Here is a 27,993-nt window from a genome sequence, read left to right on the forward strand (position 1 = left end):
GCACTGGGACATTCCTGCCCACAGGTGTTAGGAACCCCTCTGTTATTAGGAAAAATAGGTTTCCCCACATCTTCTCCACCCCCAGCTGAAGTTTTTCAGAGTTCAAGTTTAGGTTTTTTAGGCATAGGCTTCCCAGTCATGTTCTCACCCCTAATCGAAGATGGGAAGAGTAGTGTAGTTCAATAAAGTTCAAGTTTTCTATACAATCCTGTGTTTGTTTACTGTTCCATATAAGAATGGTCAGGATTTAAATTGTTTATTGTATATAATATAAATCAAAATCAAATTCTGTATTAAAAAAAATATGTCAAACATATACAAAGATATCTAGAAATCTGCCCTCTTTTTGTGTTCTGTCCCTGTTCTTCAGTGAGCCTTTGCACACTCAGAACTGCCAGAACAGACAGAAGTCAGAAGTTGTTTTGAAGGTAAATATTCAATATATAAAATACAACAATTTAAGGTCCAAGACTTCTCCAGGAGTCCCAGACACTTTACAACTGGGACCAGTCCAGTTTGGCAATGGGACTAATCCAGGCAGTGGGTTTAGCTCAAGCTGTGAGAAGTGCTGAAGAGTTCCAGTGCTCAAAACTGCTTAAATATTTCCTTAAAGACATCTCTGCTGGGGGCTTTCCCATGACATGAGGTATCAGGGGCACTTTTGGGAGGTGTCGCAAAGGGAACAGAACAAACCCCAGCCCTGTTCTGCAGCCATTTCAGAAACACAGATTTAGGAGTTTTAGTAGAGATTGCCAAGTGAAACAAGAAAAAAGCCTTTTATGTATTCCCACAGCATTCCCTGCCTTAAAAATGAGCAGTGCAAACTGTGCTGAAGAAGTGAAGATGGAAGTCACAGGAGTGCAATCAGGCAGCACTTGGCAGAGTGGATTGAATCCTGGGATGTGAAGGGTGAAGAATTTCTCAGCCCAAATCCAGGGAACAGGTCCTGGCACTGAGGGAAGCACCAGCACAAAGAAGTTGGGGACCTAAGATCTATTGGAAAAACGGAAAGAAAAGGCACAGGAGTCAAACTGGGTGAAAAGAGGTTGCAGGTGAGCTGTGTGCTGAAGGCAGGGCAGCCACGGGGAGTTTGTGCAATCAGAGCAGAAGGCTGGCAATGGGAGTTCTCCAGGATGTCACCTGGGATCAGGCCACCAGGAGCAGCAGTGCTCCACCAGCTGGGAATGAACGGGGCTCTCCAGCTCAGCAGCAATCCACGTGCTGGAGTTTCAGCAGGTCGGGGTGGGCTTCACTCGGTATCGCCTCCTCTGTTTCCTGCTCTCCTTCCTTCTCTGCACCTGCTCTTTCCGGGCTCTGGCCATGGTGGTTGTGATGCACTGAGAATCCAGGAAGTCCAGCAGCTTTGCCTTGGAGATTTTAATGCCATTCTGTTTGAGCTCCGCGTGCAGATCAGCCAGCTCGATGGGCTCGTAGAACAGAATCCTGTTGTACAGGGCCGTGTTTGAGCGGATGTAGCACCTGACTGCCTCCAGCTTCTCCTCCTCCCGAGCTGCTGCTTGAGATGCTGGAAACTCCTCTTCCTCCTCCTCAGATGTAAAAGCACAGGTCTCAAATCCATTCACAAAGGAACTAAAAGCAGGATGAAACAGATCAGAGGTCAAGGAAAGAACAGCCCAACCAAGACAGGAGCAGAGTTCCCCAAATGCCTGATGGTGAGACCCTATGACTTCCCTCTGTGGGATCACAGACCCTGCACTACCAGCACCCACAAAATGAATGAGGCAGAACATGGCACAGTTTCCCATCCCAGCCAGCCCAGAGCTGTATGGAATGTCTGACTCCTGGCCCTTCCCTCCTGGCAGGTTCTGCTGTGCTGTCCTCTCCCAGCTCCAGCTGCAGGTTCTCAGGCAGCACTGAGTGCTCCATGTCACTGACCAGGCATACCAGATTTGGGCCTTGCTCATAAGCAGCTCTTTTTTGTTCTGAGAATAGTTCAGTGGGAATTATTGACTGAAATAGTTCAGTGGGAATTAGACTGAAAATCCAAAGCCTGTTTCTTTTGTAGGAGTGTGCTGACCTCCACATGACTCACTCAAGGAGGTGGCAGGGCAACTACAGGCCACAGGGACAGTCACCTCTGTTCACCTCATTCCTAGCTCATCTCTGTCCTGCACCCCTGAGTGTTTTGTGCAGGATTTCTCTGCCTCACCTCTGTGAACCAAAGGAGATGTCACTGCCATCCAGTGAAGAACGTGCCGACTCCTGGGATGCTGGGAGCTCCTCACCATCAGCTGCCAGGGACACAGATGGCCCTTCCTGCTCTTTGGCTCCTTCTGGGTGATGTGTCACTTTGGTTCTGTCCTTGGGTGGGGCACAGCCTGTTCCATGGGATGCACCACCACCCTTGGCAAGCTGCTTTCTCTTGCCCCCAGCCCTCGGGGCACAGTTCCTGCCCCCAGCCCTGCCTGCCTTGGGCTGCCTTGGGGACTTCTGGGGCAGGGGCTGGGAATAGGAGATCTCATCCTCAAAGTCAGAGTCCCCATCCTGGTGAGTGTACTGGAAGATCTCCTTCAGCTTCAACACCATCTGGCGCTTTGGGAGAGCACGGACCCCGAATCTGAGAGAGAAGGTGGGAGTTTGGGTTACAGTAACATGGCACCTTCCGTTGTCACAGCTCAGCAAGAGGCTCAGGCCAGGAAGTGCAGCTGGGAAAGTGTGATGTGACCTCAGGAAGCCCTGGCTTCACCATGGCTCCCCTTCTTTCACACTGCCTGCAGCAGGTACCTCTTGTAAAGAGCCATCCTGGGGAGGTAATGCTCACCTGCTCAGCTCCTTCTTCAGCTGTGGGGTCTCCATGATGGAATAAGCTGGCATGGGTGTCACTGGAGTGCTGGGGGACCTGTTCTCCTGACAGGAAGGTTCTGCAGCAGAAGGAAATTACTGTGATGAGAATCAGTACAGAAAGGACTTAAAAATGGCTGGTAACTTCTCCTCTTAGTGGCAGAAATCCAGTATTATCTAATAATTGTTTAATACTTCCTTATAAGCTGCTTTAGTTATTACTCAGCTTCATATTGGATAGAATAGTCAGCACTTTTTTAACCTACTTAATCGGGATACTTGGTTTTCATTGACTTTACACCAGAAAACAGTTTAAACTGGGACATATGTCACATCTGAAAATGAGGCCATTCAGGGCTTTGTTAGAACAGGCAACATTTAAAAAGCAGTTAAAACCATGCTTACTGAATTCTGTGCAGTGGTCCTTCTTCCAGGAAGCAAATTTCCTAACAGAGTCTTGATGCATTAAAAAAACTGAGCAAATCAAGCTCCTGGGGTCTGGAGTTAGATACTGATTTAATGATTCCAGTTTACTGATACTGTGAAGCACAGCCAGTCTCACACATTGTGTTCTAATCACCCCTTAAACTAATCATTTCATATGGCATAATTATTTAATTACATACTGCAATGTAATTAAATCATCATCAATCCAGTGGCAAGCAGGCCTGTGTTTTATTCTGCTTTGGTTGTTTTTTCTCTATCCATGAACCCACAGCTCCTGCAAGGAGCCCTGTCACTACCAAAGGGCTGGTGACAGTGAAACACTCCAGGAATGCCACATTTAGACAGGCTCTTTCCCACTGCAAATGCCTGCACCTCCTTTGTGCCAGGTCCTGCATCAGAAAGCCCAAAGACCCCCTCAGTGTGCCAAGTGCATCACAGGTAAGATAATCACTGAAATAAAAGCAGCCCAATAAATCTAGTATCAATACAAGCTCTCACCTGGAGTCTTGACAGGATCTGTCTGACCAGCCCCTGCAGCAGCTGCCAACCTCTGAGACAGAGGAAGAATCTCTGGAATTTCATCTTCCTTTTCTTCTCCATTCCAGTCATCCCAGATTTTGGAGTCCAGGTAACTGGCTCTGCTGCCCACTGAGGAGCATGGCTCAACAGGGCTCTTCTCAGGGCAGTGCAAGGTTGTTCTCCTGCCAGCAGGACCTCCTTGGACAGGGGTGCTGCCCTGGATTCCCTGCAGCTGCACTGGGCTCTCCCCCTGCTCCTGCCAGGAGCCAGGGCTGGGGCTGCTGCCCATGCTGCTCTTTGCAGGGCTGACCTGGCCAGAGCTCTGGCTGTCACCTCTGGCTGGGGACACATACCCAAGGTGCCAGCAGTCATCCACAGGGACTGGGGGCTCCTCACACAGCAGGACACTGCTACCCAGGGAAGGCAGACTGACTTCCCTGTCACTGTCCTCCAGCTCAACCACACTGATGTTGACTTTATCTTCCAGTGGCTGCTCCTGGCATGGAGGCACCAGTGTGGGTAAACCTGAGATGTTGGCACATTTGCCTTCCCTGCTGGTGTGGCCAGGGGAGAGGAGAACTGGAGCTGCTGAAGAAACTGGAAGGGGATTCCTGGAAGAGGATTCTGCTGCTGGGCTGCTGGGTGGGCTCCTTCCACTGGCCAAGTCCTCCATAGGCAAATGTTTGTCTGACAATGTTGTTTCATGAACTTTTATTACATTTCCAGACATTTCATGGTTACTATTACCTGCTGCTAAGTTCTTTGTGCTGAGTTTAGATCCTGAACCCTTTAAAGAATTAATACTTGTGACCAGAGTCTGTGTTGAGAAGCTTCTGCTTTTGCTCAGAACTGGTGTTCCTGGCACAAGCCAGGAGCTGTCTGTGCCTGGAGACATTTCATTACTGAGCCTCTTCCCAGGGCTCGGGTTTGGACTCTGTTTGATCTCTGTGCAAGCACCTGTTTGTCTGCTGAGAGGAAATTCAGGGGACACCTTTATATCACCAATTACACACACTGTGTCTGTATTGTCACATGAGACCTGGGCTGACCTCTGCTCTGCTTCAGGGACTGATGAGTTATGGTCAGGTTTTGCTATCTCAGGACCTTGTTCCATGTCTGTACACTTCAGGTGCCCAGGGACTTCCATTTCCTTCAGAGCAGAGTCAGACTCTGGCAACTTCTTGTCTTGTTCTAACTCCATTTCATCATCAGAAGATAAAACAATAACATAACCCTTCTGGATCCTGTGAGCTGCAGCACCCTGAGTCCTGCCTGGTGATGACAACACTGGGACATGTGTGTGCTTGTTGGATTCACTGTGAGGAATCTCTGCTGGAGAAACTGTGATCTCATTTTTGGATGCAGCACCCAGCTCCTTGGCTTTCTGGGAGTGTATTTCATAAGATGGGAATGATTTTTCCTTTCTGTTTTGCTTTGGTGTTGACATATGTTCCCTGGCAAACTTTCCCTCTGATTTTGGAGATGCAGGTGAAGAGCCAAGAGCAGGAAAAAGGGACACACAAGGCTGGGGAGTTGGACTCCTACAAAATCCATTCTTACATGGAGAGAAGTCTTTTTGTGACTTGCTGAACACAAGTGAATCATTAAGACCAACATGTTTTTCACTAGGGGACTTTCCTGATTCTTTGGTAATTTCTTTCACTGGGGAAGGTTCACAGTGATACCCCTGAGAGGCAGAAAACAAATGTTCATAGCTGTCATTTATATCAGTGTCACTCTGGAAAGCAGGAAAGTGCTCTTCACAGTGATCTGCCTTGTCTTGTGAGACCTGAGGTGACCTGGAATCCTTCGTATCCTCACATCCCTCAACAGCCTCTCCTTCATTAGCACCATGGGAGGTTCCATCCCATTTCTGAGGTTCACTATGGTGAGGCACAATAGAGGTCTGTGGATCCTTCATGCTCTTGCACCTATTTACATTCTGCATCTTCTCTTCTTGGGCAGACAAGTCACATTTAGATCTTTCCACACCGTTGCCATCCCTCAGATCTTCGAGGCTGTTGCTTACTGAGGCAGATTCAGGTCTCTCTACCTCTTCCTGCTCAGTTTGCTGGTTTGTACCCTGGACTGCCTCAGTGTCACTGCACATGCTGCAGTCTGTTCCCTCGCTCACCTCTCTTTCACCCTGAGCCATCTTCCTCTGAGTTGCAGCAAACTCATAGATTTCCTCCAGCTCTTGTTCTCCCACCTCACTGTCATCCTCCTTCTGGCACTCAGGGCTCAGCATAGCTGCTTCCTCCTCATCTTCACCCACCCACACTGACTTCAAGAGGTCTTGGAAGTTCTCAGCTCTGTCCTCACAATCTTCATCATCCCTCACAGAGATAAGATCATCTTCTGAATCCCCTCCAGAGGACACTTGGCTCTCTCCAGTGCTGCTTTCACACTCTGCCATCAGTTCCCTCACACCAAACCTGCAGGGACACAATAGTAACATTAGAATTTCCTCCTCCAGTATTTATTCACCATTTGACTGTCAGATCACTTTTGTGAGCTTTTTAAGAAATTTACATGAGGATGTTGACTTTCCTAAGATGTACAAGATCCAGTGTCCTCCTAAAATTCCAAGCACCCTTTTCCAGGTGTCACTCACATGAAAGTATCAGGCACATGAAAGTATCAAGTATCTGTGTTTGAGACTGACTACATTAAATCCCCTTGGCAATGGGAAAGTCCCATGGAATGGCTGGGGCTGGATAATATCTGCCATGTGCAAGATTCCTGGCTTTTCTGAGTGACAGGGCACCTCTCTATATACATTTGGCAAGCCCCAACCATGTCCCACCCATATCTCAGCAACTGCTCCTGTTCCAAGCTCTTAGTGCAGGCCTAGGACCACGACTGAGAGCGTGGCTGACACAACACATCAAAGCCTGAGCATCCAATACATTCTACAAGTGTTGTTCAGATGAAATGAGAATCACATAACAGGAGTTGTGCTCATCATCCACAACACCAGCTGCCAACAGACATCCTGAGACAAAACTCAAAGTCTGCTGAGCATATCCTGAACACAGAAACTCTCACACAGTTTTTCAACTGAGGGCAGGATGTGTTTATGGGCAAGCATTTAAGATGTAGCAAAGGCCCATGGAATCTGGAAGCCCTTAAAACTGCAATGGAAGATGTAAAACTGGAATATGTTCAGTATCTGCTGAGCATATCCTGAAGACAGAAACTCTCACACAGTTTTTTAACTGAGGGCAGGGCGTCCTTACAGGCAAGCTCTATTTAAGATGTAGCAAAGGCCCATGGAATCTGTAAGCCCTTAAAACTGCAATGGAAGATGTAAAACTGGAATATGTTCAGTATCTGCTGAGCATATCCTGAAGACAGAAACTCTCACACAGTTTTTTAACTGAGGGCAGGGCGTCCTTACAGGCAAGCTCCATTTAACACGTAGCAAAGGTCTATGGGGATTTTGTAAGCCCCTAAAACTGCAATGGGAGATGTCAAACAGGGCTGAAAGCCCGAGGGGCTCCAAGCCATGCTCAGGGCACACACCTGGCAGCCAGGGCCTGCAGCTGGGGCCGCAGCCCAGCAGGGAAGTTGGTGTCAGCAGCGTAGAGGAAGCGCAGGAAGGCGGCCACGGCCTGGGCTGACACGTCGCTCAGCAGCGCCCGGCGCGTCGGCGCCGCCCCGTCCTCCTCCACCAGCAGCCCCTCGCTGTGCACCTGGCAGGGAGAGCACAGTCTGTCTGCTGACAGAGCAACACAACACCTGCATTCATCCTTGCTCCCACCAGCTCCTTCCCTTCCCTCGTGCCCAGCCCCAGGATGCCAAGGTGGGGCAGTTATGCAGAGCTCCCTCTCCCTGTCCTTCCTGACCCTGTGGCTGTTAACTTTAACTACTTGCCTTAGTCACATGTATAAAAGGTGGTCTTGGAATTCTCCACTTAGTTTTGCAATCAAATTACTTCCCAGCCCAATTTCCATCTACACCTCTCTGTATGAGCTTCATCAGGTGTGTTTTGAATTTACCTGGAAGCTGCACAGGAGCAGGCTGGGCACTATTCAATCTAAAATGCTCTGGGAGTATAAGAACTCCTTCACTAGCCTTGCAGAAAGCACAGTCAGTGCAGGTACCTCCAAAGCAAGAGTGACAAAACTATTTTAAAGTACTTCCTAAAGAAACTTCCTATTCCCTGCTCACACTTCCCAGCCTGGGTGACAGGTAGGACACACCAAGATGGACAAGGCAGTTTGTGCTTGCACAGGGACAAAAATGCAAGGGCAAGAAGCACTTTGAAAGCTTCCTTCTGTTATTATGATATTTTTTGAAAAATCTCTTTGTTAGGATTTTTCTCCTGAGAAGCTAGGAAGCCTCAGGAAAGAAATGTAAACAATAATTATCTGATTGTCTGGGAATGTGGTCTGGAGATCGTTTACCAACAGATGGATCTTCGATTGGTTTCATGTGAATTGTTTTTAATTAATGACCAATCACCATCAGCTGTGTCAGACTCTGAGGAGTCAGTCACCAGCTTTCATTATCATTCTTGTTTAACCTTCTGATGTATCCTTTCTCTTTCTTTGCTATAGTTTTAGTATATTGTCACCCTGATTTTTTAAGATTTTCTAACACTTCTGATGGTTACATTCTTGTAGCAAACTTTCTCATATGCTTTCTGTAAATAACTCATTGTTTTGCATTCTTTTACAGAAGAAGAGAAATTTGATGGACTGTTAGTCTGTGCAGTGTCAAATGGACAAAACAGATGGACTGGTAGTTTGTCAGTGGAGAGGTGGCACTGTCACCCTCCAATCCACTGTCTCTTTTGGAAAACTATAAATGTTGGAGTTGGAAAATAAAGTTGCCTTTGCTTCACCTTGAGAGCAGCGGTGTGTGCTCATGTTGTTTTGTGTCCTATAGTGACAGTATATGATATGATATAATAATAAATCAACCTTCTGAAAACATAAAGACAAATTCTCATCTCTCACCTCATCCTAAAAACCTCACAACACCACATCCTTCCTTGCTCATGGTTGGAATCCAAGGATCCTTGACTCCCCATAGCCTCCCTGAACAGGACAAAGCAGCACATTTTTCACCACTCTGTCAGGATTTATTCTGCTTTCCTAAGCTGAAACACCACTGCAGGTCCCAAGGCATTGCTATTAGGGCCAGCAGGGCTGTGTGCTGGTTTGGGGCACTGGCTGGCTGTGGGGTGGGGCAGTCTGGGCTCTCCTGAGCAGAAGCAGGAGCAGGAGGGGTGGCAGCAGCACTCACAGCCTGGGCCGCCGCCGGACACCGCGCGTACAGCACGAACAGGTGAGCGTAGAGAACCTCCCCGCTGTCCACCTGGAACTGCACATCACTCAGGTGGGGGTTGTTGACCATGGCACCAAAATCTTGAGCCAGCAGCCCCAGAGAGGACTAGGACACAGAAGGAACACAAAGACAGGTGTTACAGATGTCAAACATTTTCCCAGAAGAATAAGAAGGGAGTGACCCAGTGTGGACCCAGCCTGGACATGCCACCTCTGCCTCCCGAGGGAATCATCAGCTTTATGAACTTCAGCTCTTCCACAGGACAAGCACACAAGTCTAACAGACATTCCTGCTTTGTTTTCCTCTACTTTTTCCCAGCCTGCCCATTGTGGAGAAAGGGCAGTTGTGTTGTATTCTGCTGTACTTGTGTCACAGCACATTATCACCTCAGATCTCACCACACGTTTCCTGCTGTGGTTTAGCCACAGCCTATAGCTGGCCTCTTGATCTACTGCCTCCCACCACAATTTTAGCAAACTGTAACTTCCACTTCAACAGATTTGAACCCAATTCACTATAATCAGGATAAGAGGAAAGAGGATGACTCAGGAAGGGGCAATGAGCCTTTCTTCTCTCTTTTTACTGTCTGGCAAAGACAGCTGAGAAGAGCAGCTCTGCAACAAGGGGCCCCCACAGATGGAGGCATCCAGTTCAAAGGAATTTATGAGCATGCTACTGAAACCTCTTTTGTAAATTGCACTCCATTTTAAAAAAGAAACACAACTTCTATTACCATTCCAGAACCCCTGGCTAGAATTCTGGGGAGGGCTGAGTTACCTAAGGCTGCTTATGGTGACAGCAAGGTCAGGCTTGGGACACGCTGCCAAAGACAGCAAGGATGGCAAGACAGCTCCTCTGGAGCTGCTCCCAGGCAATATCCTGAAGACTCAGATCTCTCCTAGGGTTGCAGCTCTGGAGGTGGCCCTGGAGTGCTTCAGAGAAGTTTGAAATACCCTCAGATCACAGCTGGGTTGAGAAACTGCCTAACTGCACGTGAACAGCAGTTTATGGTTAACATCCTAATCACTGACATTGTGCTTTTCAAACCTACTGCAAGTTTTATTCCAGGGAACATCTGCAGGACATGCAGTTCCACCTGGAACAACACAGCCCTTCATTTTCCTAGCAGGTTTCTACATTAGCAGTGAGCTGTGGAGAGCCAACCTTTCAACTTGCTGCAGCCAGCAGGAATTAGCAGCACACATCAGAACACTTCTCCAAGCCTTCAGAGGTGGGCTAGGGAACATTCTGCATGTTGTGGCAGTGCTCTGGACTGATCTCCAAAGGGAAGGCAGGAAACTCAGTCTGGAAACTAATCTGACTCCTCTTGTTTTCTTATTCTTGGCAGGTGGGATACCTGTGAGGCTGCCCTGGGGCTGCCAGCAAACACAGGCTCCAGATGTGACGGTCCAGGCAGCGAGCCCAGAACAGCTTTCCTGCTGGTGCTAAAATTATCAGTCAAGAATGGGGAAATTAAACAAGGCCAGAAACCTCCTGGCTGCTCCACTCTCTGTGCAAGGCACAGAAACTGGCCAAGGAGGCAGCTCTGAGCAGGTATGAGCTGTGTGCTGGAGAACACACCAGAACATTCTCTCCTGCTGAGGAGGCCACTGAGACTGGACCCCACTGATGTGATCAAGGATCTTCTGCACAGGAGTGGTGTTACCAATGCAATGAGTTCATTTGCTCTACATGGTCACACTGTTTGTGCTCATATAAAGCACAAATCTCTCCCACTGCCAATCCAGCTCTTCAACAACACTTCACTGGCTCAGGGAAACTGTAATTGAAACAAACAGACTCTGAAAAAATGGCCATACTTGTTTTGCTGGGAGCAACTGAGCTTCAACAATAGTGTGAGAACAGTTTCTGTATTGCTAAAAACCTCTGGTTTAACAGAAAAACAAAACAAGGCCTTTTCCTGCTAAGGATATTTTTTTTAGTACTCCCAAAGAATATCTAGAGTTTCTGTACCAAGTAGCTGGGATCCTCAAGCTGAATACCAATTCTCACCTCAAGGAATTTTCTCCTTTTAGAAGTATGTTAATCCTCTAAGCACAATATGAAAGTATGTTGTAGAGCATCAAAATTTATCCAGCACCAAAATGTACTTCCTTTCAGGGCCTGATTATTTATTATCAAGCAAAAGATAGTAAGTTTCATCAGATAAAGTGGATGACCTTGGTAAGAAAATGAATTAATTTTACTTTGTATGAACTTCAATTGAATAAAACTGATTATACATTCATGGAAAATTACACATCCCCTGGTGCATGTGGGATAAGATGACATCTACAGAACACCACATAAAAAAAATCATCTGTGACTTACTGGGCTGTGTTTCTCACTCAGTCACCACAGAGCACACACTGATTTACAAACTAGATCCTCTGTGTTCCCACAACTGAGAGTTTTCTACACCAAACCCTTTAAAAGCTCAATTAGCAGCAAAAACTGCTTCCTACCCCCAAACACTGTCAGTGCTACAGCTCCCTGACCTGCACAGCCTGGCCTTCTGTTCCCTGGCATTTAAATCATCTCTCATCAGGCAGGACAAGCACTGAAAAACCCCCAGGATGGAACACCCCAGGTGTGCTGATCTCACCTGTGCCCATGAGGAATCCTCAAGTCACTGTGAACCTCAAGCACCACTTTGTTTCCACAGATAGGAATTGGAAATATTCCACACTTCTTTGATTTGCACAAAGGAACAGTTTTTAATTGTTATAGATGAATGTATAAAGAGTAGGAAAAAAGGTTATCCTTACTTTTTTAGTGCTGCTCCTGAGGAGGCTCTTCTTCTTGGATGGGGGCACAAAGCCACTAAGTGGGGGATCACTGGAAGTCAGTTCTTCTCCTCAGGGAAGAAAATGCACATCACAAATCACACACAACCTCCTTGTGGCACAGAATGATCTAAGAACTCCTAAGAGGATCCTTCATGTGACAGCTGCTGTGACCAGGCTGGCTGGGCTGAAGGCTCAGCCTCTCCCTCAAGGCTTTTTGCAGGGTTTGGCTCTGGGTTGTGACAGCTTGAGGGTACCTAAGCACCATTTCACTGTTATTTATATACATTAAAGGGCCAGGGACCATCTGCTGCAGTTAAGCAGGGGAAGTGAGCAGTATTATATCCAAGTGCAAATGCAGACAGGTGAGCTCAGAAACCATGTTCTCTTTCACAGATGAACAGGAGACACAACAGATTCTGCTGAAGAGCCAGAGCACTTTAGGGGGTACCACTGCCCTCAAAATGTGCAGTTGTGCACCACATGCACTGTGACTGGGGACATTAGAGAGTTGCCCACAGAGGACTTCCAGGTGTTGTATTTTATCAACCCTGAGTAGGCACAGATAAACTCCAGGTTTGTGTAATCCATGTCCAACATAAAATCATCCCTCTTGTGCATCTCTCATCCAACTGTCTCAAGACCTGAAAAGACAGTGCACAGAACAGAAAGGCTGTCCAGGTAGAATCATGGAATCACAGACTGGTTTGGGTTGGAAGGGACCTAAAGCCCATCCAGTGCCACCCCTGCCATGGCAGGGACACCTCCCACTGTCCCAGGCTGCTCCCAGCCCTGTCCAGCCTGGCCTTGGGCACTGCCAGGGATCCAGGGGCAGCCACAGCTGCTCTGGGCACCCTGTGCCAGGGCCTCAGCATCCTCATAGGGAAAAATTTCTTCCCATTATCTAATCTAAATATAACCTACTTCAGTTTGGAACCAATCCCCATGTCCTACATGTCCTTGTGAAAAGTCCCTCTCCAGCTCTCTTGTATGTCCAAGATAAGCAGGAATGAAGATTTTGTTCCAGGCTCCCTCCTGGCAGAAAATACTTTGATTTCTTTAATTTTAAAATAAAATCTAATATATGCTGTCCAGGAATTCTCTTAAAAGCTGGGATTTACGAATAATTTCAGAAATATCAGGTTGATTGTTCTACATCCTATTTCAGGAAAATGTGCCCCCACAACATCACCTCTTGGATCAACACCAAGAACCTGTGGGTGCTGCTGTGGCTCTCAGAGTGAGCCCAGCCACAGCCTGGCTCTGTGCAGCTGAAGGAACCAGGGCAGGGCCCACAAAGCTGCCAGAACTCACCTGGCTGCTCTGCTGCCTGAACATGGCCAGTGTCAAGGTTCCACTGGGTAAGGGTGAGTCCTTCCCTGGCCAAGTCCACCAGGTCCTGCAGGGTCTGAATGTCCTGGCTTGGGGATAAAACCTGCCCATCTCCTTCAGGAACTGGCTTGGATCCATCAGAAGTCTGGCCTCCAACCTTTGTGCAAGAGGGCTCCTGAGAACTGAGGTCAGGCTGAGTTTGCTGGGATATTTGTGGCTGATGAGATCCCACTGATGGCTGAAGGTTCTCTGGCTGATTCTGATCAAGTGAGGAGGAAAAAAAGGCACCAATAAATTAGATCTTGTTTCATGTATTTGCAAAGCTCAGAGTACAGTGCTTATTTCATACTCCTGAAATATCTATGAAGGATCACAGAGCACTGCCCAGCTCCAGGGGATTCTGAGGAACTGCTCTCTGCACTTCTATGAAGGACTCTCCAGAGAAAAGACAGCTCTGAGCAGAAGAAAAAAAGCTACCATGGAAAATGCAGAAAAGTTGGTTTCTCCAGGAGCGTATCTGTGCAGGCAGCTGCCAAGCAAAGAGAAAGCTCCCAATTCAACATCTAAATATTTAATTATGGCTGGAGTTCCTGGCAAAAGTCACAGCTGAAGCTCTCCAGGTGCTTCTGAAATGCTTTTGCATTTTCAGTTACATTACACGTAACGAAACATTAGTTACATTTTATATGTAACTAAATCAAACTTTCACCTTGGAGTGGGTATTTTCCAGGTTTGATCTTTGTTTCCCAAAAAATAATTTTGCTCATTTACTTCTAAGTAAAAACAGTTCAGCCATTTCTGTGAATGGAAAGAATCAGAGGAAAAACACACTCTGCCATGATTTTAAAGACATTCCTGCTTTTTATTTTTGAACTTCTCTGGCAGGTTCTGGCTTGAATGAAAGGTCTCTCCAGCCTCAACCTGCAACAAGCCAGAGAAACACTGGGCTTTGACTAGGGAAGAAGTATTAAATAAAGCACCTAAATATGCACAGTAGATTTTGAATAGGTGTTTTGAGCACCAAACATTTCTTCAAGAGAAGAACAAGGGAAGAGAGAGGAGTGTTATCCTTCTTGGAGAAAAGAGACTGAAAGAGCTTTCTCTGTGGGCACTTTTTATAAAAATACAGAGAAGTGGAAGAGGCAGATCCAGGTGGAATCAAAATGAAAGAGTGGAACTGAGACCTGGACTAAGCTCACATGCAGCAGGAGGATGCACAGGGGAAGCCTGAGTGCAAATGCTTTGCTGTACAACTCCAGGCACTCCCACCTTCTCTGTGCTAGCAAATAGCAGGTTTCAGTTTAAATTTTTCTCCCCAGCCCTTGCTGAGTGCAACACAGGCAAAGTTCACACTAGAAATGACCAGAAAGAAGTGCTAAGTACAAAAACAAGAGCCAGGCTGCTGTAAATATGGACAAACTAATGGCACAATGAGCAGGATGGGATCCCTTTACTCAGTACTCTCTGTTCCCAGCCCTTTTACTTTCTGAAAGCTCAAAAACCATTGTAACATGAACCTTGTTCTCCTCTCCAAAAGGCAGAAATGACAGTTCAAGATCCTCAAACCTGACTGGGTAAGACCAGGGAAGAACAGATCACAGGCAGTGAGTGTGCAGAGAGAGGGGATCACAGGTTTACATTCCAAACCAGGAAACAGAAGGGACACAGGGCAAGTATCAAGAACCAGGGCACACACATATCAGAGCAAGGACAACAGCCCCACCTGCACAGGCTTCCAGGGTTCAATTGGAGGGGTCAAGGCTGCAGTGTAGAATGATTCAGGGTCACAGGGTCCTGTCAGAGCACTGATGTTCCACAAAAAGCATTTCTTGGCTTTGCACAACGGCATGAGCCAGGCTGCTTCTCCAGATTCATCCTCCAGAATCCTACTGATGGGCAGCTGAGGGGTGGGAGGGAATTCCATCTCTTCTGTCAGCATCATGGCTACTCTCTCCTGGATCCTCTTGTGGACCTTCTCTGGGTCCTGGAGCAGCAGAGGTGGAGGGGCACTGGTGCCTTTCCTACGCCTCTTTTTCTCTTTAAAAAGAAAAGGAACCCAAGTAAGTAAACAGCTGAACACACAGGGCAGAGGAGATCAGCACAGCAGCTTCTTCAGTGACAACAAAAAGGCATGGGAACACAACTCTTAAGATTGTGCAGGTAGTCCAAAACTTCACATGGCCCTTACAGGAGAAATGAACTCCACAACACACCCATGAAGGGTCCTTTTCTTGTGATCTGGTCATGGGTGAGATCAAACCACAGCTCACACAAGCACTGGGCAGCTTTCATTTGGAAATGCTGTGTCTTACTAGCTTTGCCTTACTAATGCCCAGCCCTAAATCCATCTGAGAGTTCCCATGGGCAGGAGCAGGGTCGTGAAGAGTGAAGTCTCCCCTCTGGGTAGCTCTCAACCCTCTCCCCTCTCCCCAAAGGCCTTTCTAAACCCTTCTGCACTCTGGAATGGTGAGACCCTGCTCAGCAGCATGTACTGGACACACATGGCACTGCAGAAAGGACAAAATGATATGAGATAATGCTGAAAAAGCTGCATTAATCCAGGCTGCAGGAGGAGGAACAGCAAAAGAATCTACTACAGGACAAATAGCAATCATATTTTTGGATGATTTCTTCTCACTTCCACAGTTTACAAGAAACAACAGCTTAAGACTATTTTACAGATTCAAAAGAGCAAATCAGTGAAAAAAAGCACAGGATTCCTGAAACCCATGGACATCCTGCTGTCATTCTAGACTGCATCTGGATACTGCATATTGTTGAAGCTCTGACAGCTTAAACAAACCAGAAACAGGGCTCTCATCCCTCCTGTATCCAACAGGGAAGCTTTGGTGGAGAGCAGCCCTGTTACTCCTGCAGTACCACAGCCTCAGACACCAACCTGCTGTCACACATACCTGATCCTGGCTTCCATTTGATTGGGAAAGCAGCCACTGCTTTCACATTTGTAACTGATTTTGCTTGCTCCTGCTTTTCTTGCTCCAACAGAGAGCGTGACATTGCCATGGCAACCTGCAGATCCTCATCCTTAGGCTCCATTTTGGCCCTCTTCTGTGTTTTCCTCAGGTCCTCGTTGGAGGGGCCTTTCCTCTTTGCCCTGCTGGGCTGATTGCTGAAATCCAAGAATGCAGCAGGAAGCCCCAGTTAATGTGGCTGGATCAGAGACAACAACCACTGAGTACTCTAGAGCAACTGCTCCATTTGCTCACAGAGATTCCCATGTCAAGCATAATAAAAACCATTCAGTACTTTCTTTCCTAGCAGAGAGCAAAGGATTTATCATTCATGGAATTTAGAGCAATTTAGAGAAGTCTTATTTTGGGATGTAAGCATCTGTTATCTCTACCTTGAATGACTTTTTCTATCAAAGGGGAACAAACAAGTTGAAGCAGGGAGAAAACCAGATCACCAGAAAATGCTTTCCCACCCCTCAGCTTGCACAGGGAACAGGCAATGGTCCTTCCTTGGCACAACAGGACTTAGGAGCCCCTCCACAAACTCACTCAGGCACCACTTGGTGCACTCAGAATCTGAAGACTCTGCTCAAATTCAAGTGAGCAGCTCTGTACCAAGCACATTCCAAACCATCACATCTGCTTCCTCTTTGGCTCAGGATGAAAGGATGTTCCCAGGACAGCCATGAACTGAGGAGCTGAGGCTCTGGCACCACAGATGTCAGGAAAGGCTCCACACCCACACTCTGTGGTTCAGTCAATAAGCTCAAACACACCCATTCAGCTTTACTGAGCACAAATCATTCTGACAAACCACTGCAAGGTTATTTACTCCCCATTTTGCTCCTGCCTGCTGGCTTTTTAAAGCCATCCACCACCTGACCTCTTCTGAGGGAAATTCAGATTTCTCCAGCTGACTGCCACATCCTCCTCACTGGGTCATGGCTCAGGGCTCACCCAGTGTGTGAGTCAGCCTTGCATTTACTGCTCCTCCCAACCTCCAACACCTCTCAGGCCAAAAGAAGCAATCAGCATCTTTTTTTTTTTTCTTTACCAGCTTACCTGGGACACTGAAGAGCTGCATCACCAAGAGTGGCCACCTGCAGCTGCACTGCCTGGAGCAGCAGGTTAGGAGGCACCTCCATCTCCACAGCACAGCGTTTCAGGTGGCTGACTCTGCTCTGGGGGGTTTGGAACTGCTTCCCACAGATGGGACACTCAGGGACCACTGGTTTGCTGCAGGATGACACCTGTGCTTCTTCCATCTCATCCAGACACCTGGGAGACAGTGGCAAATGGAGACTTTACCTATGGAGACTTTGAAGGGTCCATGCTAAGACTGAAGCCATTAATATATTAATATTAATACTGGTATTATTAATAGAAAGCACAATCACTTCTAGTATCAGTAACAGCCATGAACATCCACTAAAGGAACAAGAACTATGTGCCCACTGCTGTGATGAACACAACATGGAACAGTTACATGGAGATAATGGTCTCAGAGGCACATCAAAAACATATTGCTCAAAGGCAAGTGCAGTGAATAACTTTAGAATCATAAAATCCCACATGGTTTGGGGTGGAAGGGACCTTAAAGGACATCTTGATCCATGCCCTTAAAGGACATCTTGATCCATGATTCCCCATAGGCAGGGACACCTTCCACTAGAACTGGTTACTCCAGACCTGTCTTGAACATCTCTTGGAATAAGGAGTCCACAGGCTCTCTGAACAACACACTCCATGTATGTCCATCACCCAATCCCTCTTCCTGCACTCATTTTAACATTCCAGCTCATTTATAAACCCCTGTTAACAGAAAAGGAGCAGCTGAATTGACACCATGCTCCAGAGTGCAGCATGATGAACTTCAAATAACTTCTGGCAGGCCAAAACTATGTAAAAATTTGTACTTGTTGCTTTTCTGTTCTTTCCAAAGAGATTCAGGGTGTGAAATCCTGGATCTGCAGGACCTATTACAAAAGTCACTCCTTGGTTAGGTAATGACACACAGGGCTGTGCTAAGAGACCATTCAGCACTGGTGAAGACTGGTGTGTCAGTGCATCTGTCCATCTACAGCTCCACTCTTGGGATGAAGGCTGCTATAAAAAATCCCTGGCTGATATAACCTTGTAATCTCAAGACAGGATTACATGTGAATGGTTCAGAAAGCCTGACTTTCCAAAAAATATATCTAGCACTCTCACTGTTTTATAGCTTTTTCAAGCAGCACAAATTGTCTGAAAACAGAAACAACAGTAACACCTAGAAAGCTGCAGGTGCAACAAGCCTGATCAATGGGAGCCAGTCAGTAACATGATGCAGGACTGGACAATTTACATCACTCCTGCTGTCTGGAAGTGCCTGAATTAAGAATTTACAGTCATTCAAATGTGTTGTTTCTGATACTTTGTCAACAGAAAAGCACAGTTTCAATTTCCAGAGAGTTGCCTGTGCATAATATATTGTGTTTGATTTTTATCACTAAGGAAATAGTAAAATGAAGGGCAGTAATATCAACTGAGTCATCTCTCTGAGTAGCTCACATTTCCCTCAGCAAACACCTCAGATAGTGACATACCAGATGTCCTTAGATGAATTGTAGCAAAACAGAGCAAACACAACTTTGTTGGTTGAAATCAGTAGATCTCTAAATTTGCATTAGGGAGTCATCACTAATGGAATCATTAAGGTTGGAAGAGACCTTGAAGATCAGCAGGTTCCTTTACAATGGCAGCTCCTCTGCCACACTGCCCATGAAAGCAGATTTGGCCTGGCCACACATATGCAGGAGCAATCAGCCTCTGCTTTCACACCAAAATAGCTCCTTAATTCAACTTTCAAAGGTAAACCCTTTATGCAGAACCCCTGCTCTCACTTTCTCCCCTGCCTGGGCTGAGTGAGGAGCCTCTGGGGCTGGATGGAAGGACAGACAGGTCCTGGTGTCTGACCTGTTGACGTGCTGCTCTCTCCTCAGGCTGTTCATGGCTGTGAGATCCTTCTGGCAGATCTGACAGAAGAACAAACCTGCATCCTCCAGGCTTGCCAGGGCTCCCTCCTTGCATTCCTGCTGGAGAGCCAAAGCCAGGGCACTGTCGTGTTCCATGGATGGGAGATGCTGGGTATCTGGCAAAGGAGGCAGAGATGATGTAAGATGGAAAACTGAATCCTGTATGGAAGGTGACAAACTGGTACACTTGGCATTATTAAACCAGACATGCAAAAATTCATTGCAATCTTTCTCTTGCATCTTCACACCTGATCTCCACCAGGAAAGGCACAACCTGTTCCTTTTTTAACACTCCAAGACTGAACTCCAAGACTATACCATGAAACTGATACACTTGTCATTATTAGCCTATTAAACTAGACACACAAAAATTCATTGCAATCTTTCTCTTGCATTTTCACACCTGATCTCCACCAGGAAAGGTACAACCTGCTCCTTTCCAACATTCCCAGACTGGACCAGCCCAGGGGCAGGAGGTGACAATTCACTCACAGTGCATCATATGTCAGGGACAATGAAGGGACAGTTGTGGCTGAAGTTTCTGGGGAAAACAGGGAATTTTATACATCAAATGTATAACACATTTATATATAACAGTGCTCTGGCTTTGGCTCTTCAGCAGATTTTCATGTCCATACAGAACCAACAGGGACTTGATCTATAAAGAACCAACCAGAGTAAATTTGCTGTGAATTCCATTTATCAACACAGAACATACCATGTTAGAGAGTGCTTGGAGATGTACCTAAGAGCTGCCTGACACTGTCCCTAGGGAAGGATGACAAAGTTCACTGATCTTGTTGGAATTTCAACCTGTTTCCAAAAAGACAATCATTCCTCTAGAATTTACATGAGGTTAATTCAGCCTTAGAGAAGAGCTGGAAAAAAAGTATGGATAATCCTTTAACAAAGTTTTCTCAGGGATCTGGAGTGATTTGCACAGCAAGCCACTAGGCCAGCAAGGAACAAAGCCCTGGGATCCAGGACTGCTCCTGAGGAACCATTCTCACCAGGCACTCAATTCTGCACACAGCAGAGCCAAGAGGAGACACATACCATCCTCAGGAGGCTCCTGCTCCTGGCTCCTGGCAGGGAAATCCCAGCTGGCTGCAGCCTTTGGCACGCTCCCATCCGAGCTGAGCTTCAGCTGCTCAGGTGCCACCCTCTTGAACTGCTGCATTCTCTCCACCACCAGCTCTGCCACCCTCACCTTGGAGGTGGGTGAGGAGCAGGATCCTGGAGGAGTAGCAGGAAGGAAGGGTAAGGTGGTCTGGGAAGAGCCACTCACAGGATTTACTAGAGGGAGAGAAAACACCACATTTACCAGGCAGTTTTAAACACATGCTGAGAGCATTCTGGAAAGCCCTTCCCTGACAGCAGCCAGGCTCAGTTCTACAGCAGCCATTCTTGGAGAAGTGAACAATTAGTGTAGCCACAGTAACAACACTGGGGTTCTGGGCTACAGGGGCATTTGGAGAAATTTGTATCCTTTTTTAGGCAGGAATATTAAGGCAGCCACGTGGAGAATTTACTAGAGGGGCAGAGAAAACACCACTTTCACCAGACAGCTTTAAACACACACTGAGAGCTGCTGGGAGGCCCTTCCCTGACAGCAGCCTGGGCCAGGCTCAGCTCTGCAACAGCCATTCTTGGAGAAGTGAAGAATTTGTGTACAATAACAGTAACAATACTGGGGTTCTGGGCTACAGGGGCATTTAGAGACTTTTGTATCTGTTTTATAGGCAGGAATATTGAGGAAGCCTTGCATGGTCTGCAGCAGGGACATGGAAGGCAGTCCCACAGCCCTGCTCTCCCAGCATTCCCACCACACAATGTCCCACTCCTGACTGACCCAATTTATCAGTTTAAGGACTTCCATCACTGGTGACTGCATTTTGGCCATCATGTTTAACACCTACTGAAGGACTAACCCCTTCTGAATTAATCCAACACCTTCCTTAACTCATTCCTGTTTTTGCCCTTGAAAACATCCAGTGACAATATGTCACCACACAATGAAGCAGTGAGTGAAAAAGCACCACAATATACTCTGAGCTTGCTTCTAGATGATCTGAGAGTACTTTTCTCAGCTCTGATACTGCAAAAAAAAACAATAAATAATCACTGGCCAACAAATCAGTTTGCACCAAGGCTTCACCTTACTGAGGGACACACTGCTAGGTTAAACCTGTGTAAGGTGCAAGACTTCCAACAGTGCTGCTGCATCCCCTCTGCATGGATTTCTCAAAACCTCCCCTGAGCTACAGAGTCCTCCCAGTCCTTGCCTATCTTCTGTTTGAACTGTTCCAGGTCACCTACCTGTCAGAGACCTCTGGCTTCCCTCAGAGGTCCCTGTGCTCAGCTGGCTGGCAGGGAGAGGGCTCCTTGCTCCATCCCCCAGTGCAGTCTCACCACTACAGGCTGCAGCATCACCATCTTCTTCATGCACCAACGTTTGCTCCTTTGGGCCCAGATTTTGAAGGAAGTTTTTCTCCTTCACTGCTGGTGAGTGATGAAGGGTTTGGCTCTTAGCAGCAGCTTTGCCTCTTCTCAGTTTGCTTCGTGTTGTGGTGCTCTTTGGCCTTTTCTGAACCCTCTTTGTTGCCTCAGCATCCCCAGCCTTTTTCTTTGCCCCACTCAAAATATTTGCCCACAACTCTTTGAAATCATTGTCCTGTTCATCCATTGGCTTTCCAGCAACACTGTGAGGGCTGGAGGGCAGGGGGAAGCACCAGAATCAGTTCAGATTTACATCAGCCCTGCCAGCACCTCAGAGATGTCCATTCTCCAGACTCCAATGAGCTCACCAGACAGAGTGGGCACTTCCAACAGTTCATTCTTCCTTCCACACTTCATTCACATTCAGCAGAGCATGTTTTCTCTCCAAGGACCTCACCTGCTTTCACAAGTTGGTTCTTCAGAAGACTCTGGATCTTAAGTTAGGCACCTCAGTTTGTGCAGAGCACGTGTAGGATCATCATGGTAAGGTACAGAGCTTCAGAGAGACACTTAGGAAAGCCCTTAAACAAAGAAACAAAAGCAGGTGGTCATGCATGATGGTGCAGGCAGAGGCACTGTGGGACAAGCTGTAAACTGCTGAAGGAGAAGAGAATTTGCATGAAATACTAAGATTAGAAACAGCACATATTGACCCCAAAGAGTGTCCCTATAATTGTACCACAGAAATGCCCCAAGCCACATCAGCAAAGGAGAGGAGAGATTTCAAAACAGGTATCTGATATGGGGCAGGTTTTTGTCTTGGAGCTCTGGATTCAGACAGTCCTGCTGTTACACAACATTCCTACTTATATAAATAGAGCACAAGACCAGCAAATGCAGCAGGGGAAAGCCCCATCCCTCAGCTCATGCAGTGATTCTGGAGTGTAGAACACTCTGAGACATTACAGTTTCAAAGAGAGTCCAACCTCATTTGGAAAAGTAAATAAATGGAGTTTCTGGCACTTCAGAAGGGGTTTTAGGACAAGTCAGAGAACAATTCCATTAAACATGCTCACCTTTTCTCTCCTCTTACTCCCACTGTTGCTCACTTAGCATTAAGCTCTCCTGCTCCTGCTGAATTCTTCCCCTGTGTACTCAATAAACCACAGCACTGATCATGTTTCCCAAACTGCTGTCACATATATGAGGTAAACAGACTAAATAAATGGTATTTTTAAATGAATTTCTTAATCTTTTCAGCTACAGCAAGAACAGCAGTCTCAGGCAGGGATTACCTGGAACAGCACTGGGTACAGTGTCCAGATGGAAATGCCATCAACATTAAAACCAGAGCTCTATTCTTACATGTTTTCATTGTCCCCTTCTTCCTAGCCCTGAGTTCATGATGGTTCTGGCTATTTTACCAGGGGATTTTATTGCTCCCAAAACCTGCTTCTTTCAAATCCAAACCAGAGTGTTTCACTTGGAATGGCAGCAGCTGTGGTCCAGTTACTCCAGTAAAGCTCTGGGCACAGAAAGGCTCAAAAAGCAGGAAAAACACATGGGGGATTGTTTTCTCAAAAGGCTTGGCTGCAGACATGAGAGGCTGAGGAATGCTGGTTACACACTTCCATGGGTCAGCCTTTCCTATAAGCAATTACAGATGTTAATGGATTTATTTATTTTAAACTCAGGCTCCCAGACCTGCAGAGGGTTTTGCTGTGAATCTTGGAGTAATTTTCTGTTAGAAACAAAGGTTTTATGTAGGCAGTTCATAAATTTACTTTTTCTGGACAGAACACTGGGGTAGTTATAACAGTAAATTGACCATTTTCTTGTAAGGAGGAGACAGCATGTGGAGAAGTCCCAAATCTCACATCCTACATGGCTTTAAATACCTCAGACACATCTGTACTGCTGGATTATTTATGGTGAGTTCCTGATATTAAACTTTCAAACAGAGCAGCACTTTGGCATTTGCTATCAATGTTCAGTGTCCCAGGCAGATCAGATCAAACCTCTGATGAAAAACTAAGAATTTATCTTTATTATTCCTCCCTTTCCAGACCCACAGGTTCCTACTCTGTTCAACATCTCAGTGTTCCTGAAGCTGCTGCTATTGCTGCCCCTAATAACCACCTTTGGCACCAGTTTATTGAGCTCAAAAATCAATGGTTTTGAAAGTAATTTGTTTCAGTATAACATTCAATTCATTTTGGATGATTTTAGGACTCAACAAATCACAAATAAAATAATCAGCTGCACTTACCTGTTCACTGAGATGCCAAATCTATAGCCCAGCTGTGCCCTTCAAGTAAACATGGATCAGCAAATGGTACAAAGCAGGAGCAGTAAGAATGAAAGATAGAACCTGGAAATGGAGAGAAAATTATGGATTTAGTGTATTTTGAAATGACTGCTCTTGATGATCCTTTGACCATGTCAATAGGTACCTGATGGGAGATGGAGAGGGACTTTGGGCAAGGGCCTGGAGTGACAGGACAAGGGGCAATGGCTCCCCACTGCAGGGAGCAGGATTAGATGGGACATGGGGAAGAAAATCTTCCTTGGGAGGGTGGTGAGGGCCTGGCACAGGTTGCCCCATCCCTGGAAGTGCTCCAGGCCAGGCTGGACAGGGCTTGGAGCAATCTGGAATAGTGGAAGGTGTCCCTGGCCAGAGCAGGAGGGTGGAATTGGATGATCTTAAAGTCCCTTCCAATTAAAACTATCCTGTAATTCTATGATTTAAAAGTATGCACCTACTACATACCTTCAATTTACTGCTTGCAATTACTTAGTTAAATCATAAAACCCTTAAAAAACCCCAAGCAGCTAAAACATCTGTTACCCTCCCACTTTTCAGAGCAGCCTTTCTTTTAACCCCTGCAAACATTTTTCCACCAGCAGTCCAATCTGACATGCTCTCAAACACACACAACATTTGGGCTTGCTCCCTTACACTCTGTGTCTGTTCCAGGAACAATCCTCCTGCCATTTCAGCAGGTTGCCTGGCACAGGTTGCCCCATCCCTGGAAGTGCTCCAGGCCAGGCTGGACAGGGCTTGGAGCAATCTGGAATAGTGGAAGGTGTCCCTGTCCAGAGCAGGAGGGTGGAACTGGATGATCTTAAAGTCCCTTCCAACTCAAATTATTCTCTAATTCTATGATTTAAAGGTACTACATACCTTAAATTGACTGCCTTGCAATTACTTAGTTAAATCATAAAACCCTTCAAAAACCCCAAGCAGCTAAAACATCTGTTACCCTCCCACTTTTCAGAGCAGCCTCTCTTTTAACCCCTGCAAACATTTTTCCACCAGCAGTCCAACCTGACATGCTCTCAAACACACACAACATTTGGGCTTGCTCCCTTACACTCTGTGTCTGTTCCAGGAACAATCCTCCTGCCATTTCAGCCTCCAAGAACATGTCAGCACCGTGGCTACAACAGCCCATCAGGGCTGGGCAGGCCTCCACAGCTTGCACACAGCACAAACCTTCTCTTCTCCTGAGCACCACAGCACATCTCCTCCTCAATTCCTCTCTTCTTGAAAGAAAAATTCACTGCATGCTTCCAAAACCTTGGATGCAATCTCTTGTATTTCACCAGAAATGCTAAGGAAAATGGGATTATTTAAGATTAGACAGTGAGGCTAACAAAACTTGAATTATTGTCTGAGGTCCTCAGCACAGGAAGGATCTGGACCTGCTGGAGTGAATCCAAAGGAAGGCACCTTCCTACCCCAGCCCAATCTTCAGAAATCAGCTAATTGCCAGGGCCTGGATGACCCACACTAATTACAGATGATGGGAGGCACCACTTGGGCTGGTGCTGGAAGTTTCATCACCTCCTTCTCCTTTTGTGGAAGCTGCAGCCAAAGATCTGAGGGTTAGTGATCAAACTTCCAGTCAAGTCAGACCAAACACTGCAACAGGAAGAATTTCTGCAGTGTTTTTTCTGGCAGCCACACTGGTAGATCTCTAGGGATTCCTCCAGATCAAAAAATCTTCCTACCAGTTCCTGATGGAGAAGAACCTACATGTCAATGGTGTGACTTCTGAAAAAGCAGATAATCCTCCATCCTTTTATAGATTATTCACTAGAGCCTGTTCTCTGCACTAACCAACACCTTTATCACTGCTTTAGAAAGACACAACACTGCATCTGTACAGTGCAGGGTCTCTGAGGTTGCAGAAGTGCAAAACATTTAACACTGAGGACAACAGGGCTTGTTCTGTGAGGAGAGAACAGATGTAAGTGCAAAACATGAATCCAAAGAGGTACAGCTCTCTTGTCCTGGTCTCTGCCAGCTTCCCTGTGCCAGAAAAAGGTAACAAAACTATTACAAAACCAGATGTGGGAAATAGGAAATGAGAAATTAATTCAAGTCTCTATAAAAAGGGAATGCTAGGTAGGAAAATCATCCTGAGATTGCAAGGAGCAATCTTAGCAGGGATCAGCATCAGTGTCCATGTGGCACCACCCAGGCCCATATCTGACATCCCTTCAGTCCTCACATTCCTGTTCAGGGCTGCACCTCCCCCTGCCAGCACCCTGCTCATATGGCAAAGCATTTCAAAGCTTTCCACAGGCACCAAAAAAATCCATCTCACTCTAGACAGAATTTAAAATCATTACTTACACAACAAAGTGTCCCTCTACCAACACGTCCTCAGAAGAGAAAATTCACTTTGTGTCTCCTCTGGAAGGATAAAGGGGAAGTGAAGAGGAAAATAAAAACCAACGGTCACTCAAATGCTCCTGGCTGTATGCAAACACAGCAGCACAGAAATCACCAAAAAAGCAGCTGGTGATGCAAAAATCAAATTGGTTTGAATGAAAACAACAAGTTATTAATCTAAAGAGAATAATACAATTGATATCAAGGACTGAATAAAAACACTTTGGTAGAGGCCCCAAAAATCAATAAAGAGATAAAAACTCGCTTGGTTTTCAGATTGATAATAAAAACAAAGAGATAAAATAATATCACGGTGATGGAATTGGATTCTGAACATAAACAGTGCAATGTATTAAAACCAGGAGGTAAAATCACCTTGTCAGAAAAAGGTAAGGACTTTCAAAAAAGACCTTTTTGGGTGTACATGAAAAGCAAGAAGAAAAACCTACCAAGGCCACTACACCAAACTGTGGAACTTTTAATCCTGCAAATATTAAATGTTTCCATAATATCCACCCCCTGCTGGTGCTGAAGGCAGCCTATTTCAGGAGCAATCCAAACACACTGAAATGCAGCTGCTGAAGGTGGTGCTGTCAACAGAATCAGATCATTTGCAAGCAGAAGTCACTGTGATTTTTCAAAAAGGACAATTTTAGGGAAGTAAATACCCATTTTACAGACTGAGCTAAACACCAGGCTGATAAAGAAAGGGCTTATATGGGAATTGATGAGTAAAGAGGGATAATAAAATTAAGCCAAATCAACACAGTTTATAAAAACCAGACCTACACTGAGCTAATAAAGAGAGCTCTCTGTCTCACCAGAGGGGTAATTCTTCTACAAACCACTAAAGGAGCATCAAGGGACAAAATGATTAATTAAAATCCAACAAAATCAATACAAAGCATTTAAAATTATTCAAATGCAGCTAGATAAGTTTCCAAATGCAGCTGCAAACAGCTGCCACTGAGCACTTATGTTTCTAGTGCCACCCCACAGGGATTAACTCTCTGCCTGTCCTGTTTTTCTGTTCTTTACTTAGGAACTGAGCTGGGAGAGACCCCAAGCACCAGGATCAAGAAAGGGAACCCCTGGACAGCCCATAATTCTTCCAAACCTCAGTGTCACCTTGTCCCAGGTGCCTGATCCACTCCAGCAGGGATAACTGTGACCATGCCAACCAGTTCTGCTGTTCTGGAGATGAAGAATGGAGCAGGGATATTTGTGGCAAGAGGATGAGCTGAATAATTAATGAAAAAGTGAAAATAAAGAGAAGTAAGAACACTCTCATGTTAAACATTCAAGGCATTCCTTTCCAAGAAGGCAGTGTTATTCTGAAGTGCACATTCACTTAAAACAAGGGCAGTTCTACTGATTTTTTTCCTAAAAATCATATTTTCTGATTTGTGATTATGTTGAAGCCAAATATTAGGGGAAATTTAACAACGTATCTTGATTTTTTCTGAAACGGGAGGATGCTCTCTTTGAAAAGGTGACCAAACTCATCATGGATTTCTTCAGATGACCTGATAATGCATCTTTCACCTAACACTTCATTAATTCATAGCAATGAATAACTTGCTCTCTTCTCAGCTAAAATCACACACAAGAGCTACACTGAACCCCTCTGCATGTAATGGAAATTGACCCAGTGGAAAAAGCAAAGAGTCAAAATGAACAAAATGTTCATTTTCTTCCAAATGTAA

At 46.0% G+C, this 27,993-nt stretch overlaps 1 protein-coding gene across 5 annotated transcripts; it reads right to left on the bottom strand.

The window, feature by feature from the left end:
- Positions 1–240: 240 nt before the first annotated feature.
- Positions 241–27,973, bottom strand: SLX4 (SLX4 structure-specific endonuclease subunit). 5 transcript variants are annotated; one of them, XM_063171230.1, is made up of 17 exons: positions 27,416–27,973; positions 26,249–26,308; positions 23,876–23,977; positions 21,487–22,187; positions 20,224–20,463; positions 19,109–19,283; positions 17,216–17,431; positions 16,097–16,311; positions 14,905–15,218; positions 13,164–13,440; positions 11,832–11,914; positions 9,022–9,168; positions 7,294–7,463; positions 3,748–6,203; positions 2,783–2,882; positions 2,171–2,578; positions 241–1,590 (listed from the first exon to the last, which is right to left on the bottom strand). In XM_063171230.1, exons 4-17 carry the CDS (start codon positions 21,851–21,853, stop codon positions 1,230–1,232), a joined length of 5,529 nt encoding a protein of 1,842 aa, XP_063027300.1. In that variant the 5' UTR covers positions 21,854–22,187; positions 23,876–23,977; positions 26,249–26,308; positions 27,416–27,973; the 3' UTR covers positions 241–1,229. The 5 variants fall into 5 exon arrangements, with proteins under 5 accessions (XP_063027300.1, XP_063027299.1, XP_063027296.1 ...); XM_063171229.1 differs by having other exon boundaries at positions 11,832–11,917; XM_063171226.1 differs by having other exon boundaries at positions 11,832–11,920.
- Positions 27,974–27,993: the final 20 nt, after the last annotated feature.

This window comes from Melospiza melodia, chromosome 18 (assembly GCF_035770615.1).
Source record: "Melospiza melodia melodia isolate bMelMel2 chromosome 18, bMelMel2.pri, whole genome shotgun sequence".
Taxonomy (NCBI): Eukaryota; Metazoa; Chordata; class Aves; order Passeriformes; family Passerellidae; genus Melospiza; species Melospiza melodia.

What these genes read in the sequence shown, in the direction of transcription:
- SLX4 (XM_063171226.1), bottom strand. Translation starts at nt 21,853, where the DNA reads ATGGATGAACAGGACAATGATTTCAAAGAGTTGTGGGCAAATATTTTG. An exon ending in TCAGGAGCAGCACTAAAAAA is followed by an intron (nt 9,169 to 11,831) that starts GTAAGGATAACC and finishes TCTGTGTCCTAG; the next exon opens with TCCTCTCTGGGGCTGCTGGC. An exon ending in ATCTCCTTTGGTTCACAGAG is followed by an intron (nt 1,591 to 2,170) that starts GTGAGGCAGAGA and finishes TCCTGCTTTTAG; the next exon opens with TTCCTTTGTGAATGGATTTG.